Below are 15,655 nucleotides of genomic sequence, written 5' to 3'. Positions count from 1 at the left end.
CCGGCGCTCTGCACAGCGGTGCGGGCAGCACCACCGCCTCGGGCTGCAGTCCTCACCCTCTGCTGCTCCCGTCCCGTGTTCCAGGGTTACGCCCATGGCACGTTACCTGCCCTCGGAGCCTTTAAAGCAGTCCTGGGAGTGCAGACTGCCCCCGGGGAGGGCCTGAGCCTCTCCCGATGGGCTGGCCCACATGCTGAGCTTGAAGGGTGGCTGGGGGCCTCAGCCTGTCTCAGGGTCACAGTGAACCCCAAGCTGAGATCCCTTGTGGACACAGGCCCCCTGTTTTGTGTGGGGACTGGGAAGGCAGGAGAGTCAGTCAGACCCCCTGCCTCCTCGTGCCGTGTGACTCCAGGCACGATATGGGACAGCCTGTCCCCATTGTAGGGCTGTGACATCACGGACGACAGGAGGAAAAGTCCCCAACCCAAGGCAGGCTCACAGTCAGGCTCCCCCTCTCAGTCCTGGGATCCCACAGGGTCCCCAGCGCTCAGAGTCCCTGCCCTGTGGAGGGGTCCCTCGGGGGGCAGGTCCTCTGTCCACAGACAGTTTTGTCCCCGGAAGCTCCTGGCCCACAGAGGCTGGTGGAGCCTGCTGGCACCAGCATCAGGCCCAGCGGGGTGCCAGGAGGCTCACCCCACCCCGCCCCGCCCCGCCCCAGCCCCCGAGCACCCCTGGATACGGGCACACTGCGGCGTCCAGCCACAGGGGCCAGGGGCCACGGGGTTCCATCTCAGCTCTGTGCTTGTCAGCCTGGCCAGGCCCCTTCACCTCCCCGGGCCTCCACCTCCTCGTCTGTGACCAAGGGGCAGCGGGGCGGTGCTCCCCGCCTAGGACTCACCCAGGAGATCAGGCACACTGTGTGCCTGCTCACCGAGGGGCTCGGGGGACGGTGGCGCCCACTGCTGCCCCTCCGTGTGATTTCCAGGCCACAGACGGCCACTCTGGTGCATGCGGCCTCTCGTCAGTCAGCCGGCCGACCCGCCAGGGCTCAGGCCTGGGCCTGAGTGGACATAGCTGCGGGCAGGCCCCAGGGCGGGAGGCTCCGAACCGCCAGCAGGCACTCCCCTGTCGGCCAAAGTGAGGGCCCAGACCCGCAGCACGCAGCGCCCCCTGGGGCTCAGCCCTGCCTCTGCACACGAGCCTTCAGCATCCGACCTGGCCCCTCTCAGAGGTCATGTGTGGGAGAAACTCCTTCCTGGAAACGCCAAGTGCTAACGAACCGTGGGCAGAGGTGCCGTGGGCACCCTGGGTGGGGCTGCACCAGGACTCAAGCCCTCGGAGGGGCCTGAGACAGGCCGGGAGGGGTCGGAGGTCGGCAGGCGAGTCTATGGGCCACGTCCTCCAGCACTGCCCCCCCGGGGGGCTCCCAGATGCACAGACCGGGGGTGTGTGCCCCACTCTGCCGCCCCACTGTGGCCGAGACAGCTCCTGGAGGGCCTCGGGGGGCTGACGGCTCCCAGGGCAGGCAGTGTGGGCAGGATGCCGGTGAGCGCGAGCTGCTAAGACACAGCATCTGGAGGCAGAGGTGCCAGCCGCGGGGAGAAGCCGAGGCTCCAGAGCCAATCAGGGCCACAGAGAGCCTTCTGGGCTGTGAAACCTGGCCTCTCGAGGCCTCCTTTCTGTACCTTCAGAAGCAGCCATTTACACCTACCGTCCAAAGCTGACATCTGAGCAAACGAATGTGGAATTCCCAAGATCTTGGCAGGCACACACAGTGGGTCCGCACCACAGGCCGTCGGCGACAGTAGGCTTGTCACCAAGTTGGTCTGGGGAAGCCGGCCTCCGCCAGGCTCGCATCTTGGGTGGGGTTTACCGCAGCCGAGGACAGCGCCTGCAACAGCAGAGTAAGAGCTGGGTTCTAGCGAGACAGCAAAATACAGTCCTGCACATCCTAGAGATTCCTTCCAGGCTTCTGACTCAGAACACCGTGAACACGCGTCCAGACGTCAGATGGGCTCTGCTTGGAGCCACGGTCCCGCCACCTTGGCAGGGTGGGGCGGGCACCCCATGTCAGAGCATCCCCTCCCTGCAAGTCACCTCCGCTCCCTTTAAATGACAGCCTGAGACGGGGGGAGGCTGCTTCTGAAGGCGCCGGGACGACGGTGCTGCCCCCACCGTGACCACCGGTGCCTAGGGAACGTTTTCCTTCAGGGGAGAACACAAAGGGAGAATTTCCACGGGTCAGTTTCACTCTGCTGGTTAATTTCGTAATTTAAAAGAATGTTTTCTTCAGTTACCAAAGGCATAGATGCTCGCGGAACATGATTTTGGCAAACAAAGGCGAAAGAGGCAGCGAACATTTTGCATCCTCGGTGAACCCAGCACACGGCAGGCCTCTGCCCAGCCCTGAGGACGCGCAGTCCTTCTGGAGGCGCGTGCATGTGGCCACAAACCCTGGCGTGTCCTCCTGACAGGCCTCAGAGCCTGCCACCCGTGACCTCGTCACAGCCGCCCAACCCACACAGCCAAGCCCAGAAGGACGGCCGGGCCCGTTTCTCAGCTTTGTAAGAGGCGTCAGTGAGGATGAATACCTCTCATCTTTGTGCACAAACCTTCCCTTGCTCCCCCGGGAGACCCCTTGAAGTGGGATCCCAGCTCAAAGCCCAGGGCACTCTCACATGTCTGAGGTCGATGCCCCAAATGTGGCCCCTCAGAACCTTCCAGAGACAGACCCGACAGCACAGGCGCAGGTCACAAGGATGGTGCAGCAGGGGCAGAAACAGGCCCACCGCAGGGCAGGGACCGGCCACGACCTCGCAGCAGGCCGCCCACAGCGCCGGGAGGCTGCTGAGGCCCCTGCCGGCTGGCCGGTGATCTCCCCACTGCGCGCTTTCATTTTCCATTTCCTTTTCTAAGATGTATTTTGTTTCGTAAAGTGTTTATTTGGCCGAGCTGTGCAGCACGTGGGGGTCTAGTTCCCTGACAGGGATCAAACCCGCACCTCCTGCATGGGAGCACCAGGGAAGCCCCCCAAGGCACACCTTCAAGTGGCCTGAATGGACTCTGCACGGCTGGACAGAGATGCCCCAGAAGCGTGCCGGGCGCTGACACCCGCGTTCACCACGGCCCGTGGAGGTGAACAGTGGCAACGATGGGCTGTGGCACGTCCCCGCCGAGGGGCGGCAAGCCCAGGGCTGACCTGGCAGGAACCAGCCGCTGCAGGGAGACGGGAGGCCAGAGGGTCCCTGCACCTCCTCATCACCCCCTGGAGGGGACCCCTGGGAGCTGTGACAATGTGGGGGCAGGAGCGGGTAGGAGATCCGTGAGTCAGAAATATCTCACTTAAACAGAACGTGCGGACGGCCCCCCGTCCGTGACACCAGACGGACTGACGGATTCCGCCTCTCACGCCCAGTGATGGGCGAGGAATGGGCCCCACGGTGCCCACAGGCAGCCGGACTCACTGGTCTTCCCAGCTAGGACCCTCGGAGGCCACGTGGTCCTCCCGCAGCCTGGCGTTCCCCGCCGTCCGCGCCCTGGGGCCGTGCCTCGGGCCCCAGTGCACCGTTTGTGACGAGGTGTGGTTCCACGGGTCCGGATTCGTCCTAAAAGGGAAGGTGTCTGGTGGAGGCAGAAAAAGAAACTCTCTCCTCCTTTCTCCGGGAGCCTGGAGTCCTGGCCGCCACGGCGAGCTGCTGGCTTGTGCCTGGTGCAGAGCCTGGGGAGTCGGCACTCGGCCTTCTCTTCTTCCGTTTTAGTCTCCGGATTCCATTTCGTCCATTCATGAAACGTTCCCCAAGAGCCTGCCCTGTGCCAGGCTGGTGATTTTGGCCCGTCCTTCCTGAAGCGCCCAGTCTTCCAGGGCAAGCGGTCTGTGGGCAGTAGGCGTGTAGAGAGCAGGGAGGGCTTCCAGGAGGAGGCGATTCTGCACCACAGTCTGGAGAGGTGGGGGATGGCGCCATGGAGCGGGCAGGACAGGTTGCTGGGGGCCTCTTGAGTCCCACGAACGGGACACTGGACTGCAGCCAGGAGCTGGAGGCAAGCCTGCAGAATGGGCAACAGGGCAGAGGCTGCCCCGTGCTGCGATGGCCTGCTCCTGGGTGGGCAAGACAATGGACGCCATCTGGCGGGGGGGGAGGAGGGTGTCCGGGAAACGCTGGACGCCAGCAGTGCTGGAAGGGCAGTCCGGGTGTGGTGGGAAGGGGAGTTGAGGATGACGGGGCAGAGCAGCAGCTGCGGGGACATCCCCCAGGAATTTTAGGAGGGAGAGGAGACGGGTGTGGTCACCACAGAGGAAAGTCCCCATGGAAGCCACCCAAGGTCAGGCCCGACACGGCGCCCTGTCCAGGCAGCCCGGCGTCTCCCGTCTGGTTACAGAGCAGTCCCAGATCCCCGCCGGGAAGTGCATCTTCTTTCTTCTGCCCGACTGTGGTCTTGGCCGTCCCCCTCCCAGGGGCCACCCCCACTCTGGTCACGTTTCCGAACGGCTGCCCCCCCAGGCCCCGAACGCGGTTGTGGGCAGAGGGTCGTCTCTGAGGTCTGGGGCACCAGCTGGTCTGACTCGGGCGCCGCCATTTAGCTCTGCAGTGGGGGCTCAGCCTCCAGACCTCAGTTCTCCGGCTGGTGGCACGTCGGGGTTCCACGCGGTCGCCCCGATAACCGACGTCAGGGCCCGGCATGCAGCGGGGCTCCTAGCACAGGTGCTGGGTGGCGTCTGGGGGTCTCCGGGCTCGGGGACGCGGAGACGGCAGGCGGCAGTGCGGCCAGTCAGGGGAGCCCGCCGCCCGCCGTGAACCACCGCGCCAGGCTTTGTAATTATCTGGGCACTTAGGCTCCTCTTTCTTTTCCTCCCACTTCCCTGGGGAAATTTCCTTCATTTCCTCCGTCATCCCCGGCTCCCTGTGTGTCTAAATCAACCTCAGCGCATGCAGCAGGCTGCTGCTGCAAGCTCACGCCCTCGGCCTACTTTACTGGTGAGGGCGGGCTGGCGTGCCAAGAGGCAGGGGCGGCTGGGGTGCCATCTTTGCTCAAACTGAAGCTCCGTTCCCGCCCTGGACAGAAAACCGAAGGCGCTTCCCCCACCCTTGAAGCTGCAGTGACCGGGGCCCAGGGGCTGCCTCTCCCACAACCCCGATCTGACAGCAAACCCGGGCCGCCTCGGGCAGGGAGTTCCACGGTCCCTCAGCTCAGACGACGAAGCGGAAACACCAGCGCGCGGGCAACCCAGGGCCTTCCAGCGGTGGGTTCCAGGTGACCTTGAGGAAGGTCAGGCTGTCCCCACTCTCCCTGGAGCTGTGCCAGGGGACGGGCAGCCCCTCCGTGGGTCTGTACCAGCCGGGGACGCGCAAGTCTGCTCGTTCTTGACAGCGTGGGGTGGGTGCTGTTCTGATGCCATCTCCCGTGCGTATCCAGCCTTGACCCCACGTCTCACCGAAGGTGGGTGTTGTGTATGCTCACTCAGTCGGGTCCGACTCTGTGACCCTATCGACCACAGCCCGCCAGGCTCCTCTGTCCACGGAATTCTCCAGGCAAGAATACTTGGATTGCCATTCCCTTCGCCAGGGGATCTTTCTGACCCAGGGATTGAACCTGTGTCTCCTGCATTGCAGGCGGATTCTTTACCGCTGAGCCAGCAGGGAAGCCCGACCCCTAAGTAACTTAAATATGTATTAATTTTTTTAACACTATCCTTGAGAAGTAGAGAAGGGGGATTAAAAAAAAAAAAACAAATGTAGAAAAAAATACAGGAAACCTATTGAAAATCTGTCCGTTTTACAGACGAGGACACAGAGGCCCAGGGAGCAAAGCAGTCTGCCCAGACCACCCGGAAACCGCTTCCCGCCGCCCCCAAGGCTCTGCTCCCCATCATGAGCTGAAAAGTGTCCCCCGGAGAGCAGTGAGAGGGAGCAAGCAGGGGCCAGCCCCCGAGGTACCTGTGACAGGTCAGAAGCAGCACGTGGGTGCTGAGGGGTCTCATGGGAGGAGCTAAAGCACCCACTGGGCAGGGTGGGCAGAAATGTCCCCAAGACGTCACCCATGTCTCCTGTGAGAGGAGGAGGTGAGGAGGCCAGGGCCGCCACCAGGGCGCCGGGCAGAGCCTGGGGCAGCAGCCACGGAGCAGCCCTGGGCGAGCTCATCACAGGTACCCGAGCATCGCCACTCCCTAGGGCCCCTCACTGGGCTCCCTGGAAGAAAAGCCAGCTGGGTTTCTTTGTAAAGCTGGATCGCATTTTCTGCCCACATTTCTAACTTCCTGAAACCTCTCGGGTAGTTTTCCAGAGCCCTCTGGATTCCATCGGGGGCACGGTGCATGCCTCTGCTCACTGCGTTCACAGCCAGGCCGCCGGGCACCCGGCACATGCCAGGAGGAGCCTAGCGGGCACAGCTGCACAGGCCCCTGGCCGCCCGCAGCCCAGTTGAGCCTCCCTATCACGGGTCTGTGGGCTCTGGCTGGCTCTCGGCCTCTCAAATTTGATCTCCGGTCAAATTCCATGGCCCCTTCCTTTTTTAAAAAAAAAATAAATAAAAAATCCCTCTTTGAAAACAAACAAAACTCCCAGAACAGACTCCAGAAACGCTGGCCTGCGGCAGCTTCATCTTCTCATTCTCTTTCCTTTCTGGCATCGCAAGGAACTGGAGGGACAGGTCAACCCTGTCATTTCACAGAGGGGTAAACTGAGGCCCAGAGAGGGGAAGGGGCCCCTTCGAGGTCCCCCGGTGACTCCCTGGCACAGCTGGAGTGGGAACCGGGGTCCCCGACTTAGGTCCAGCGTCTGAGCCCAGGCAGCTGCTGACTCGGTGGGAGAGGAGGCGGGGTCTGAGCCTGTTACGACAAGAGCCGCCGCGGCCCTGGGCAGGGCTCCAGGCACTCACCCCACAGAGGGATGCCCGTCAGGACGGGCAGGCCCAGACCACCAGGCCTCCTGGCACAGGAGAGGCCAGCACTCGGTAACTGTGGGAAGATGCCCCTGTCGGGGTGAGGGGAGCCCCGACCTCCAGGGGCAAGCCTCAAGGAAAGCAGGCTGGCTCTAATGGAAACCAGTCCGAGGGCCACAGGCGGCAGGACCCCCTCCCCGCGGTTTCCATGGGGACGGAGCCGGGAGGTGGAGTCCTGGCAGGCTCGCTGCAGCAGATGTGGCCTGTGCAGGGCTGGCGCGGGCGGCGGGAGGGGCGGCGCCGGGCGGCAGGGCCCTGGGACGTGGCAGGCCCGGCCGGACTCGCGCACACGCCCGGAACCGTGGGTCTGCCACCTCCAGGAGGCCACCCAGATTCCCCCGCCCCAGGGCGCGCGCACTGGCCACTCCAGCCTGAGTTTCTGCTGCCCGCCTGGCTGGGCCCAGCCTGCTCCTGCACCATCTCAGCCCGTGGCCTCGCGGAAGGCGCCCGTGTTTGCTGAGACACAAGCTCTTGGGACAGACCCCCCGCCAACCCCACCAAGTCATGGCTCTAGTCCTCCGGCCAGTGAGAGGGTGCTCCACAAGGTCTGCCCCACTGGTCCCTGGACAGTGCCGCCACCGCTCCCTTCCTGCGCTCCGAGCTGGCCCCCTGACCGCCCTGCGAGGTGCCCTGGAGAATCGAGTGGGTGCTGAGCCGCCCCGGGACACAAGGAAGCCGCGGGGACACTGGCAGAGCACTAGCGAGGCGGCCAAAGGATGGGGCCCAAGTATCAGGGTCTTGGACACCGGACGGGGCCCCCGTTCGCTTGCAGAGAGATGGTTTCCATGAGCTCACCCCCCCACCCCCACACTAGGCGCCTCCCCCCACCACCCCTGTCCTGCCCTCACCGGCAGGAGCCCTGCAAATCGGGACCGGGGCAGACTATGGGGCATGCAGGCCCCAGCCGTGCCAGTGACGCCCTGCTACTGACCGATCTGGGAACCCCAAGATCAGGTGGGCGCGTCTCCAGGGGAGAGACTCAGGGTCCCTCAGACATCCAGTGGTGCCTGCAGCAAGCCCCACGGAGAACAACCCTGGGTTCCTGGTCTACACCACAGGCTCCCGGTATTATGGAAGGGTCTGGCTTTGGCACAGAGCAGAAAGGACCGTCTTGAGAATGTTGGAGCCTGCAAAACGGTCTGGCCTGTTTGGGGGTTTTAGGGCATCTCCCAAAGGTTTGACACGCGGTTGTCCGAGTGTTAAAGCCTCAATCACCTCGACCTGCAGCCTCACTCCTTCCCACTCTGGGCCGGGGGACACCGAGACGAAGGGTAGCCACGGCCCCCTCCCTCCCACCCCTCGCTGACACGCTGCGCGTCGTCCACGCTGGGCCAGCGAACGACACAGAGGCCTGGAGCCTCATTCAGCAGGGCGCTCAGGGGCGGCGTCAGTCCAACCAGCGGGCCTGAGAGCTCAGAGAAATGGCAGCTCAGGTAGAGACAGGCCCGGGTCTCCCAGAACCGCCACCGCCATATGGTCCCCAGGAAGGGAAAGATGGAGGCAAACCCTGACTCTCCCTTGGGGCAGGCCAGAGGACAGGACCTCGTGGAGACCGGCATCCGGGGAGAGCCCCTCGAGGTCGGCATCCCCGAGATGGACCCTGCCTGGCTGTCCCCAGCCGGCCAGGGGAGACGCCAGGTCCTGCAGTCAGGGACCCGGGTTTGAGGGCAGGCTCTGGCGCCTGCTAGCTGTGTGACTCTGGGCAAGTTCCTCGGCCTCGGTGAGCCTCGAGTTCTCCCACATAGAGAACCGTTAACACCCACCTTCCACGCGGGCAGGGAGGGTGGCATCCTGTCTGTGCCCTATCCTGGCACCAGAACAGCACTAGCTCCTGTTGGCTCTGATTGGATGTTGAAACAAGATGAAATCGAACAGATTAAATTTAAAAATAGATGTTTAAAAGAAGTGGATTAAAGAACTCGGCCCTAGGGAGGTCCCTGGTGGTCCAGTGGTTAGGACTCTGCACCCCATGGCGGAGGACATGGGTTCAATCCCTGGTTGGGGAATTAAGATCCCGCAAGCTGGGTGGGGTGGCCAAAAAAATACAGAAAATTAAAAAAAAAAAAAAAGAAACAAGGACTTGACCTTGGGCCTGGCACTTAGTAGGTCCATGAAGGTCAGCTTCCCCCAACCCTAGGGAGCTCACTCTTATTTGCAAACTCAGACACGCACTGGCCTCCAATGTGGGGGAGACAAGGGTGGACCCCGACCCTTAAGGCAAAGGAGCTCTGATTCCCGAGTCCCCCCCACCCATGGGTCCTGCCCCAGCCTGCGTCGCTCACCCTCCCCGGCAGCTGGATGCGCCTGAGGCGGTGGGTCACAGCGGCGTGCCAGGCGGCCAGGCCCGGGAGCCACTCCCTGGAGGCTGCTTCGCTGGGCCTCCCCTGGGCACTGGTCACAGGCTGGGCAGGAACACCAGGACCGGAGCATAGACCCTCGAGGCCCATGCACCCGTCCACCCATCGGGGCCGAGAGTCTCCCACGTGCTGGCGCGGGGCGACTTACGATTGCGTGTTCCCAGCGACAAAGGTGCCGGCTGAGGGCACCCTGTTCACACCACCGAGCACCCTCCACAGCCGCCACGTCGGGGGCGCTGCTGGCCTGGACCCAGCATGGCGGGCCCAGGTGGGACTCCTCGTCCCTTCGAGTTCAAGGAAGCAGCACGCCCGGGAGGCTGGGGCGGGCGGGAGCGGCGGGAACTGGCCGCCCGCCTCTGGGATCCCTCCACCCACGGCAGCCGGAAAGCGCGGGCACACCCACCGCAGGAATCCCCGGCAGGGCCAGCGCCCAGGAAACTGGGCCAGAGGTTCCTGTGTGCGCTGCAGCGGCCAGACCCCCAGAGTGCCCCCGCTCCCAGCTCCCTTCAAGCCCCCGGCGAACCTCCTCCAGGGACTCCCCCAAACCTGCAGGTGACACGGCCCGTCTCCAGGGAGCCTGTGGGTAGGGCCTACCCCCTGCCTCTGGGTGGGGAAACTGAGGCTGAGAGGGGCAGGTGGCTCCCCGAGCAGCCAGGCCCCATGCTCTTCCCGCAAGGCCGCAGCATGGCCGCTGGCTTCCAGGCAAGACCCCCACTCGCTGCCTCTGACCACTCTCCCAGGCCGACGCTGTCTCCCCCACTTCAGAGATGAGAGAACCGAGGCCTGGCAGTGAGAACCGTTCTTATCGAGGCCTTGTCTGCTCGAAGGCGGGCTGGGGGTGCGCGCCATCTCGTCAGATCCTGCCCCCCAGTCCACGCTGTGTTCCTGGTGGGGAAACAGTTCATCTGAGCTCCTGGGTGTGCGCTCAGGGCCCCGAGCCTGTGCGCACACGGGAACACACGCATGCACAGGCACACACACGCACACACACGCAGACCTGCGCCGCAGGCCAGCCCTGCCATCCGCTTCCCAGAGGAAGGCGCCGGCTGGAGGACGCACGCCCGCTGGGCCCCCCAGCCGCCCCCGCCCTCGGCGGCCTTCCCGGGCCCCGTCCTGGGCCTGCCCCACCGCCATTTCCTCTCTGGGCCGGAGGCCCGATGCCAGTCCTCCGGGTCTGCAAATGGCTGGCGTCCGGCCTCGGGCCTGCTGCTCCAAGGAGACTGTGGGAGCCTGACCGGGGCCCAGAGCGCGGCCAGCCAAGCCACGAGCCTTCCTTCCCTCACTAGTGCCCGGCACCCCGGGCCTGTCCACCCAGCACCGGGAGGACAGCCCACCCAGTGGGCAGTGGAACGCCCAGTCAGGCATCTTCCGGGGTGGCCCAGAGACCTGGGCCCCCGTGTGTATGCCCACGTTACGGTACCACCGAGGCATGCGCATGCAGGCCGAGGGACCACGAGAGCCACAGGGGGCCAGCACGCAGACACTGTGTCCACACCTTCACTCAACGCAGCAGGCACGCAGGCTTTGGAGGCCTGCAGGCCTGTGCTCACATCCACCCCAACCCGCATCATCTGGCTGAACCTCTGAGGCTCATCCCCTGCAGAAATGGTGCTGGCGACCCCACCATGCAGGCGCTTCTGAGACTCAGAAACAAACCAAGGAGGAACAGAACGTACGGCATGCTCTCTGTGAAAAGTGTTGAGCCAAGTGCTCTATCTGTATTACTGTGAGGCAGGGACACTTACTGCCCCCATTTTACAGATGAGGAAACTGAGGCCACAAAGGGGAAATAACTCGCCCTTGACCTTGAGCAGCACAGCCAGCAAATCACAAGGACTCAGCATGAACCCTGGCCATGAGTTCCAGAGCTCACGCTGTCCGCCACCCTCCTCCTCCAGACGGGAAGGAGGCTGGCGTGGAGCATGTGGCGGAGCATCGTCATGGCGACCATGCCCACCACCACCTTCCGTGCTCTGACACCACCCCTCTGAGGCTCTGACCGTCTGTCGGGACGCCTTGTTGCGTCTCCTCTTTTGAGAGCCCCAGACCAGCGCCACATTCACGGCGGCTGATACTAAACCCAGTTCTGATGCCCTCTGCGAAGACCGACATGGGAAAGGAGAAAGTGGTTAAAAAAAAAAAACAAAAACCAGAGCACAGCTGCTGCAGAAAGCAGCTCACAACCCACCCTGGCAAATTTCATCAGCATCTCACTTTTCCTATTATTCCCCCACATCTCCGCCAACAGGTACGTTCCTTCAAACAAACAAGCCACAACAAAGTGCTTCTGCTGACAAATGGAACCGTGTCGGGAGCATTCGGGACACGGCAGAGGGAGCACCGGATCTCGCCGAGCACGGCATGCACTTGGGCGAGCTGCTCTAGGCCAGGAGGAGCCTCCGAGGCCGCAGAGCCCGAATCCAGAATTCAGACGTGCAGAAGCGAACATTTAAAGATAAGGAGGAGCTGGGAAAACAGAGCCCTCAGAACCGATTACATCATAATGCGAGCAAATTCACAAAATAAACAGTTATCATCATTTGCAAATTATCGTGGCTGTAAAACCACTCTGCCCTCACGTGTGTTGATATGGACCAATAAATTCTGCACTTTATCTTGGTGAGATAATTTTTTTTAAGTTTATAGCTACTCTTTGTAGCTTACCTGTTGAATTTTTTTTAGCTTGGATTCAGATGTATCTTTAGACCACGTGAAATATTTATCATCTGGTTTTTCAGAAGCTTCTCAAGATAATTTTTATGAATGTCTACATAGAACAGTGAAAGGTTTCTTTACTACAGAAATTATAAAGATAGTAAAATCAAAAGTCCCAAACCCCATAATTTTTAATATAAATTACTGTTAGGCTGTTGATGATGCAAAAAAAGATAAGAACTGGTAATTAATTAAAACATCTGAGGTCCTTTGACATAGGGTATTTGGAGTCTTAAAAAGGTGCAGATGAAGTCCAAATTTTAAATTAAATTTTAATAAGGTGACGGTTGTTCTGCTACCAAATGTTTCAGGGGATCAGAAGATCATTTAATAAGACTGCTTTGATGTACAAAGGCAACTTGTTTATTTTGACCTCAGTTCTTCGAAATTGTCGACTCCACAATTGAAATATGCTGTGTGTTCCAACAAGGACCCGGCAGTCATAATGACAGACCAGCCCATCTGTGCTGTGAGAATGTATAATTTCAGTCTATAGTGGAATTTATATAGAAGCGATGATGTGAAAACTGCTATGTGTGGTACTTTCTTAAAAAAAAAAAATACTGCTGAGAAGTACTAGGTGCCATGGAGAATGCTGATATTTTTGCCTGATTAAAACAATTAAAAAAAAAAAAAGATTCTGTGGAAATTTACTGATTTGGGAGAGGTACAGTATTACCCAAATTAAAAAATGAAGATGATAATTGATCACATATTACTATCCCAAGTATACAAGGTGTAGGCTGGAAAATGTGTTATTCATATACATTAAAACCATTAGGTGAACATAATCTCGGTGGAAAATACTAATTTAGAATGAAAATGCTCATTTATGAAAATTAATTGATTTTATGCTACTTGCCCTACCTTGTCCAAAAAGAAGATGAGTTAACGCTCAGGAAATTTGACTATCACTCCAGGATTTAGAATTAAAGGCCTATTCATCTATGTTAATCACAAGAAAATTATAATTTTATCATGCAAAATTTTTTAAAAATGAGGAGTGGGCAGCTATTAAAAGTATAAATTCTTTAAAAATGATCAACCCTCTTCTCCATACCCCTCCAACCAACCTCTCTGTACTGTGGACTCTTTTGCCTCTAGAATTTGTTACACTCTTTTTTTCCTATTACTTTTATTTTGTCACCAGTGTTTTATTTGGTGCTTGTTAAATATTTGGGTGGAATGATCTTCCAGCTTGCAGCAGCAGAATGTGGCTGTCACAATCATGAAAATGTTTTAATTATCTCTGCTCCCTGCGCCTGTCTCTGCAGTCCCAAATCCTCCAGGAGCGACTGCTGTCGGATCTCAGAACAAAAGCAGCCGCAGACACTTCTCGCGTGTGCCGAGCTCCGTTCCAGCATTTGGTGGTGTCTGCTCCGGCCGGCTGCTCAGGCCTGCACAAACAGGACCCCCACGCCTCGGAACCAGGAAAACAAAAACGCATTCACGTGGGAATTTTCCTCTCAGTCGCAATTTAGAACTTTCAGGGCCTGATTTTCCATTTTCCATAAATCAAGACCCTGGCTGCTGCCCCTCCAACATGGGGAAACCAGGCTGTGTCAGCGGGCGCTTTTGTCAGCCTGCCAGAGGGTGGAGGCGAGCTCAGAGCTGAACTCGGCAAAGCCCACCTTCTAAATGAAAAGGTTCCGGGCCCAGCAGAGACTCAGACGGCCACAGGACCCAGGTCCCGGTGGGCAGCAGTGTGGCCCGGGAGCTCGGAGGCCTCCCAGGACTCACTCCCCACCCCAGGGGACAGGGCTCAGAGCCGGGATGGTCGGGATGTCTCAGTCACAGCTCTGCCAGTCGGCAGCCAGGGCGGGGTCGGGGCACAGACAGGTCCTGGGACCACTCAGGGCCCCAGAGGGTCGAGCGGGCGGGCGGGCCCACGTGCACCCCAAGAGCCGTCCACGGGCAGGCTGGATAGGAGCCGGCATAGCAATCTTAGCTGGAACCCCGGGCTTAAAGAAGTGCTTAAAAAACAAAGCCCAAAACAACCTAAAAAAATCTTCCCACACTAAGCTGAGAGCTGAAAACAGCTTCCTTTTCTTGCCCTCCCCAAAAATAAAATAAAATTAAAGGGAGAAAGAAACTGGATCGCTAAACTGTGGATATGGCAGCATTAAAGACACCGGACAAAATGAAAGGGCCTCTGTTTCTCAAGGCAGAATCCAGTCTCCCGTGTGCCCGCCTGGCCCTGCCTGCCGAGGAGTTGGCTGGGGAGACCGTGGATGTTTCTGGTGTTTTTTTTCCCTTTGCCACTCCTGGTCTGGCCAAAAATTAAAACAATAATCACAACAATAATGAGATCTCCCCCCTCCAAAAAAATAAAAATAAACCCGGTACAACTGAGCATGGAAGAGTAAGGCCGTGCCTATTAATACCTCCCGAAACATTCACTCAGATTATAATTGAACATGCAGCTACTGTGAAATAACAAACATTCATTTTTATTGTGATTTCGAACACCCTGTAGCTTTGAATCTTAAAAATAAATGGGTTTGGCTTCTGCCTCTTCCCTGCAGTTTTTGGAAGGGCTTACTTCACTGAAGATGGTGGGGTTGGGGGGGGTGGGGATCTGAAATAGAATTTTGAATTTCGGGTAACCAATTAGAGAGAGGCAAACGTAAGATGCACAAGATGGCAGAGCCCTCGGCTCGCCTCCAGCGGAGAGCACTGAAGAGGCAGACTTACCGGGCGCAGGAGGACGGTGAGCTGCTCCAAGGCAAGGCAGTGAAGGCGGCGGCGCCCCGGCCAGGCACCGCGGCAGCAGAGGAGGGCCGGGCCCGCAGGCCGGGGGCCAGCCCCGGTGCCAGCCCTCTGGGCGACGGGCCTTCGGGCGCCTCGCCTGCGGCCGCCACTGTCCACCGGCCCCCTCGCCCCGGCCGGCGTGGCCGGGGCCTCGGCCGCCTCGGCAGCCCGGAGGCAGGGCCGCCGGGAGCCAAGGGGCGCTGGGGAGGCCCCGCTGCCCGCCCAGGAGGACGAGGAAAATGCTACTTTTGTCTCCTGCTCTCATCTGGCACTGGCTGCGGGGAGGGGGCCAGAGGCGGCCGCTGCGGCTCGGCCCCGCCCACCGGGAATTTTGAAAGATGCTCGTGGGTGCTGGGAGGGTGGCAGACGTGGCAGAGGCGGGTGGGCCGGACCCCCAAACCCATCGCCGGGGGCCGGCCCAGCGGGAGAGGGCGGGGGCAGCCGCAGCGTCTGGCCACTCGTAGCCGGCCCGGGAGGACGCGGGGGGCCGGGCTGGTCCAGGCGCCAGCCCTCCCCGTGGACAGGCGGCGCGGCCCGGGCGCCATGTTGCGGGCGGCCCGCCGGGCTGGCCAGCTCGGGGCATAGAGGCCGCATTGTTCCCGCCCCGGGCCCGGCCGGGGGCCGGGGCAGCCAGCACCCCAGCCAGGCCCTCTGGGGGCCCCCCAGCGCAAGCCTCCTCTAGCCGATGCCCCCAGAGGCCGCGCCGTCCAGGCCGAGAGCCGCGCCACCGCCCCGAACCCAGCCCTGGGTGCTAGCGGCCACGCCGCCTCACTCAGCCTCAGTTTCCCCATCGGGACCTGGTGGGCCCCGGCCACTCTGGGCTGCCGTGATGACACAGTGAGGAATGCTCAGCCTGGCCACGATGAGGGCCCGTCACCACACCCCACCCAGACCCTCACAAGCCCACAGGTCGCACCCGGGCAAATCCAGCGCTAAGAGGAGCGGCCACCCGTGCC

The 15,655-nt window shown here is 60.5% G+C and overlaps 1 protein-coding gene across 3 annotated transcripts in view; it reads right to left on the bottom strand.

Moving 5' to 3' along the window:
• The window catches only part of LOC136175114 (uncharacterized), a 62,808-nt gene that overhangs the window by 13,896 nt on the left and 33,257 nt on the right, over positions 1 to 15,655 (bottom strand). For all 3 annotated transcript variants that reach the window (XM_065945420.1, XM_065945428.1, XM_065945436.1), the window contains one exon: positions 1,652 to 1,831. In XM_065945420.1, coding sequence (XP_065801492.1) covers positions 1,652 to 1,797 — 146 coding nt within the window. In that variant the 5' untranslated portion in view covers positions 1,798 to 1,831. The remainder of the gene's footprint in view (positions 1 to 1,651; positions 1,832 to 15,655) is intronic.

The sequence above is a fragment of the Muntiacus reevesi genome, chromosome 1 (assembly GCF_963930625.1).
Source record: "Muntiacus reevesi chromosome 1, mMunRee1.1, whole genome shotgun sequence".
NCBI lineage: Eukaryota > Metazoa > Chordata > Mammalia > Artiodactyla > Cervidae > Muntiacus > Muntiacus reevesi.
The sequence above is the reverse complement of the archived record's forward strand: the minus strand, read 5'-3'. Positions and strand labels throughout refer to the sequence as shown.